The sequence below is a fragment of the Theobroma umbraticum genome, unplaced genomic scaffold (genome assembly GCF_002168275.2).
Source record: "Theobroma umbraticum cultivar Fairchild unplaced genomic scaffold, ASM216827v3 scaffold_51.0, whole genome shotgun sequence".
NCBI classification, from domain to species: Eukaryota; Viridiplantae; Streptophyta; class Magnoliopsida; order Malvales; family Malvaceae; genus Theobroma; species Theobroma umbraticum.
In genome coordinates, this window is record NW_018397260.1 from 6,182,732 (window position 1) to 6,188,509 (window position 5,778).

General features: G+C 40.9%; 2 protein-coding genes across 2 annotated transcripts; one reads left to right on the forward strand and one right to left on the reverse strand.

Annotated features, from left to right (window-relative positions):
• The first annotated feature begins 997 nt into the window (after nt 1–997).
• Nucleotides 998–3,314, forward strand: LOC110416514 (NADH dehydrogenase [ubiquinone] iron-sulfur protein 4, mitochondrial-like). Its single transcript, XM_021428519.1, has 6 exons — nt 998–1,092; nt 1,153–1,348; nt 1,510–1,598; nt 2,134–2,263; nt 2,827–2,856; nt 3,255–3,314. Exons 1-6 carry the CDS (start codon nt 998–1,000, stop codon nt 3,312–3,314), a joined length of 600 nt encoding a protein of 199 aa, XP_021284194.1.
• Nucleotides 3,315–3,514: 200 nt separating this feature from the next.
• On the reverse strand, nt 3,515–5,025 carry LOC110417218 (uncharacterized). The gene has a single exon (XM_021429455.1). It carries the CDS (start codon nt 4,899–4,901, stop codon nt 3,807–3,809), a length of 1,095 nt encoding a protein of 364 aa, XP_021285130.1. The 5' UTR covers nt 4,902–5,025; the 3' UTR covers nt 3,515–3,806.
• Between the last annotated feature and the right edge of the window lie 753 nt (nt 5,026–5,778).

The following is a 5,778-nucleotide window of genomic DNA, read 5'->3' on the forward strand; positions in this document are numbered from 1 at the left end:
TTTATTTGCTGTAAAATAATCTCGAATTCGTCCTGCAGGTTTAGTAAAGCCTCATCAAGTAACCCATCAAACCTCATGTCATCAACTTCAGATTCATATAAAGCTTTCAGTGTGATTAAAGTCTCCTTCAATCTCTGTGTTCGATATTGATCCGCCGCTTTTGTCCTGCTCAAGAATTCCACCACCTCTTGAAGCTTTTGAATCACCGGTTCACTGTCTCGACTGATTAAGTTAATGGCCGCATTAAGCTGATCAACATATTCAACATATTTGAGCAGCTTTTTAAGCCTCTTTCTCGGGTTTTTCTCAGTGGTTAGTTTGTTGGAGAGTTCAATAAGCTTGCTCTGGAGAGATTCAGAGAGCTTGAAACTATGGAGGAGAGCAAGAGCCGGAGAGACAGCTCTATTGATTCTAGTCTCGAGAGCCTTTGCAACCATAGCCAAGGACTGCAAAGGAGCTACTCTTTTGGCAACTGTTGAGAGACTTTCATCTATAAAATCAAACTTCCTCTCCATCACTTCCAGGCTTTTTTCCATTTGAACCGATGATTGCAGGAGTGTTCTCAAATCCGAACACGCCAATTCTAGCTTGAAAAGCGTTGAATCATCCTCGTTAGCTGCCATTGATCTTGTCCTTCACGAACTGGCAGGCTAGCACAATGCACAGACAAGAAGAGCAGAGAGAACAAATTGCAAGATTGAATACGCGTGCAAGCTTTTCTAAACTCTAATAAACTAATGGCGAGAACAAAGTTGAGATGGCAAAACAGGACGAGAAAAGGGTAAATCACGAAGACTCCATCTCGATACATACCAAGAACAAATGGCATTCGCTTATTCGAAGCGGACAAATGTGCAAGCGAAAATCTAAGAATGTTCGGCCGGTGTGCTTGGAATCAGTCCTGACCCCAAAACAACAGGCATAATTGGGTTTTTTCCCCTTTTTTCAATCAAAGCACGTTTGTTTTCCTTCTTTTTTCTTTCCATTAAAGCACATAATGGGCTTACGTCAAGCCCAATATGTCAACGAACTCCACTCGACAGACAAACGGCCCAATTTCCCGAATCCAAATTACAAAGCGCGAAACTTCCAGTCAGTTCTCATTTGTTAGCTTTTAACGACTTTATAAACCTCTGAGAGTCTATAATCAAGGAAAGGAAGAACTAAAGCAAGAAAAAATACGACAGGTTTAGTGCAACAGGTTGGTAGGAATCTAATTCGAGTTCATTGTCCTGCTTTAGTTTTTTGGAAAAGATGCTGCTCTTCAGATGCTTTGATGGAACTGGGAGTGAAGCGTGGCGAGGTTGGAATGGTCTCTGGGATACCCGAACAGCACCTAAAACGAAGGGTATACATCTTTGGCTTTTCAATTTTTAACTTTTGATAAGAAAATCTTGCAGAATGCCTGCATGTTATAGAGTGATTTTTTATTCCCTGTTACTGAATCTGCTTTCCTTTAGAGACCAGCTCATCTGTTAAGAATATGTTCTTTCCTTTTATGCATGCCAGGTTCTAATTTACTCGCCTGCTCGAACTGCATCACAGCAGGGCTCAGGGAAAGTTGGAAAATGGAAGATCAATTTTTTATCAACACATAAGTAATTTACCAATTACCCTTACTATGTTTCCATTCTTGTATACTTATTGGGAATCAAAGTCTTTCTACTGTTAACAAATTACTTGAGCATTTACCTACCTTCTATTTTCTCGTTCTTCTTAAAACTAGGCAGTCTTTTCCTGGTACATGTTGCCACGCTTAATTTATTCTCTGCCACTTCCAGGGCCACTGATACTATCAATTTCCATTTTGAGAATATATCAAATTTATCTCAAAGCCAGGAACATAGTAGACTTTAGTGACAGCACATTATGACCAATAATATAAGGAAGTTTTGTGATGTTTGTAGTTTCCTTTATGATTATGAAAATTATCCGTTCATAAGAAAAAAAGAATGATAATATAGGAATTTTCAATCTATTGTTGTGGTCAGAACTAAGAAGAAATATTATAACATGTGTGTATCTTTTGTGATCAATCTTTTAACATTTCTGCATTCCGCTGTGACAATAGAAACATTGACATTATTTTGATGACATCGAGTAGTCAGTTCCTTCCATTGACATTTTCTTTAGGTGGGAAAATCCGTTGATGGGTTGGACATCAACAGGAGATCCGTATGCCAATGTTGGTGAGGCTGGACTTGAATTTGACAGTGAAGAAGCTGCAAAAGCATTTGCTGAGAAATATGGCAAGGAATATGAAGTATGTGCCTGCCTTGGGGTTTTTAGTTGTTCTGTGCATGCGTCACTGAATAAATCTGAGAACATTTGCTCATATTCCATCCTACTTTTCAATCATGGCAAAGTAGAGAACACAATCCACGAATTAACAAACAACTGCATCATTCTCCCTTTCTGTTTCCTTTTTTAAAAGTTTCTCATAATAAAATTCAACCTGTCAAATACCCTGCTTGTTACATTTGGTAATCTCAACCCCCATAATGTCTACCGAATCTACCCTTGTCTAAACTAGCAAGAGGAAGCTGAAAAATAGTAAAAGTCTTAAACCAAATGCCATGAATAAATTGGTTGAATCATACACCCTTCTGCATGCATTATAGACACAGCAGTTATTACTTTCAAGTTTCAGCCATTCCAAAGTTAAGGAAGTGAGCTGCCTGTCCAACCCTAAATTAGTGCCTTCGATTTATATTTCTCCAAAACACTTAACTTCATGCAGACACGTTTATTGGAATTCTAGTGATTTTAGATGTCATAACTACGTTTTTGTTTGTGTAATCTTTGACGTATCATATTTCCCTACAGGTCAAGAAGCGACATACGCCTCTTCTCAAGGTTTTGACTCTCTTTACTTTCTTTTATTTGCCAGTTACCATTTTATTTTCATTGACAAGCTAAAATATTTCCTGGTCGTTGAAGCCAGTATATTTGGTTTGAGGGACATTTTCACTTAACTATATATGTGACACAGGACTCTTTTCTTCTTCTTTTTACCCCATATTACTGGCTAGGTAACTTGTATGAAAACAGGACAAAGTGCCATAGTATCTAGGATGCCTCTGCCTTCTGCTCACATCGTTAAATGCGTGCAGTTTTCAATGCCTTCCCCCTTCACAGATAAAGGAAAACCAGGATTTACTAGGAATGTTTATGAGAATCATCTCTTATGCTATGTACATTTTTCAAGGAATTATTACATAGGAGATTGGTGTTTTTCATTGTTGTGATTCCAGGTTAAGTCATATGCAGACAATATCAAATGGAAGGGCCCACCAAATGGTGAAGATAATTAAAAATTGATTTCTCTGAAGAACCCCGTGAGGATACGACTAATCAGAGCTTTATCATAGTACTTACTTCATATTGTACTTCTCTTCTGGTACATCATACGCGTAATGTAGTGAGTGATAAAGAAACTAAAGAGCAAATTATGAATTGCCAGATAATAGAACCTTATATTTCTACGATATGACTTTTTTTTTTCTTGCTTTTAAATGATATACAGTAACAGCCTAACAGCAGAACTATTTTTAAGTACAGATTATCAGCTCTGCCAATATTTTCCCTATTTCTAACCTCTTTCTTGGGGCGCTAGAACAAGTTGCAAGCATCCGTACACAAAGTTTAAGAAGCAAATGGAGTAAACTTGGCATATATAGCTACACAAAATATGCTGACAAAAACTACTATACTACACTATGCCTGATATTTATATATATATCATCTACACATATACTACTAGCTAAGGCACATTTTGTAGGAAACAGCTGTGTGCATTTCAAATTTCAAACATTGCAGCCCGACTGAGTTGCTTCCCTGTTGTGGGTATGGAACCTCCATGTGAAGAGGTAGTCCTTTGACTGACATGATAGTCTGATCACATCGCAGAAGGCATTGATTGAGCTTTTCTTCCCATCAATTCCCCAGTCAATCCTCACCCAGCATGAAAACCGGTTTGATGTAACTAGCACCCTCGAATCAGATAGATGAAGCATCACTTCCCCACAGATTCTCTTGCATGAGTTGCCTCCTGCTCTTCCTTCACCTGTTACCATAGAATCCAGCCATGGACACTCTGGTTGACCCACCATCTCTTTGTAAGCAGAATTTGCCAGTCTAACTTTGTTGTTTGAGTCAGATATCACTGCCGGCAAGGCCTCCGACTCGACCTCTTCTTCAACTTCCTCTGGTTTCTTTGGAACTTGCATTGGTGGGGTTAGGCTTGGGTCCTCTCTGATGTATCCAACACTGATGCTGGAACCCACTGGTCGAATTGGCTGAGGTGCTATAACGCCGCTGGTGACAGGACCTTGTAGCTGCTTCAACAGATCCTTCTCTTCTGGAATTTCAGCCGCTGTGTTCAAATCTATCACTTTCTCTCCTCCACAAGGCTCCATGCAATTGAGTGCAGGTAATGTTGCCTTGTTGGCTGCAATCGGACCCGAGGGAGGACATGGAAGAAGGGGAAGCGTCACCAAATTTGCTGGTGGTGCACAAGAACTCTCCAAGCCTCCACCTGTGTTTACAAAGTTAGGAACTGAAAGCTGAGGAATCCCATGAGAAAAGCCTTGCAAAGAAAGGTTTTTTGCAGGGGATGTTACTGGACTGGGTGAAGAAAGCCCTAGGACATGGGTCCTTGCTCTCTTGAGTGTTGGTGGTGATAAAGCAGCTCTACCCCTCTTCCTAGTCCTAGTAGGCCTAGCCTGCATCTGAGGCCACAAATTCCTCAGATAAGGAGACTGCCTGATCTTCTGAGACATGGCTGAGTTCTCATTCAAGGAGTTTGCAGGCACCTCAGGTCTCGGAGCTATTGGCCTGTACCTGGACATAATTTCAGCTGTTTTAGCTGTGGTGGAGTAAGGATTCAACGTCTTAATCATAGCGCCTTCTTCCTCTCACTTTCTCACCCAAAATTGAACCGAATGTAGAAGTGTAAGACCTCTAACAAAGAGTATGTGTCTCGAGTACTCTGTGAGAAGAGAAGAAGATGGATTATGAAGTGAAGAGGTGTGATGGGCTTTTGAATGTAAGGGGTGAGAGGGGACGGTGGTTTTAAAGAGCGGAAATCAGCCAATGGGTGCCAGGCAACATGAAACAAGGAGGCAGGAGACGTAGACATTTGGATATTGTATGATGGGTACGTGTTTGAGGGGCTTATAGATACGGACATGTGGGACTTTGAAGTAGCGAGTGGGTCCATGCACGCTGACACATCATACTGTAACCAAAAACTCTAAGATACAAACAAATCAATAGGAGGAAATAGAAAAGTTTTGACAAGCAAGCCTTGAATTTGATCCACACTCAACTTGAACCGCTCTTACACCAATCAAAAGCTCCCTCTGGTTACAACGCGTGTGGCGTTGGCGACCATGCGTGGCTACACCTATCAGGATTGGTTTGGTCGTTTTATGTCCTTGGCCTTTCCATATTACGACACTACACCCTTTTGCATCCAGTCGGTTAATTCTGGACGTCGCCCACGTGTACGCTGGTCGTACTCTATTGCATGCAACGGATGAGTTAGAATTTGATTTGGAGGGGTGAACATTGGGAGGTTAAACTTTCACTACCACAAGAAAGCAGAGGGCCCAGGTGGCTGATTGTTCAAGAGTTTTGATAAAACGTGGTCGTTGCCTTGCAAAGCGTGCTCTCTTTATTATTTCTTTTGCTGTTAACGGTGCTTTTGGCGCTTGCCACGTCAAGAGGTTTGAGCTCCCTCAGAGGTCCAGCCATGGAGATGGTATCATGTTGCTC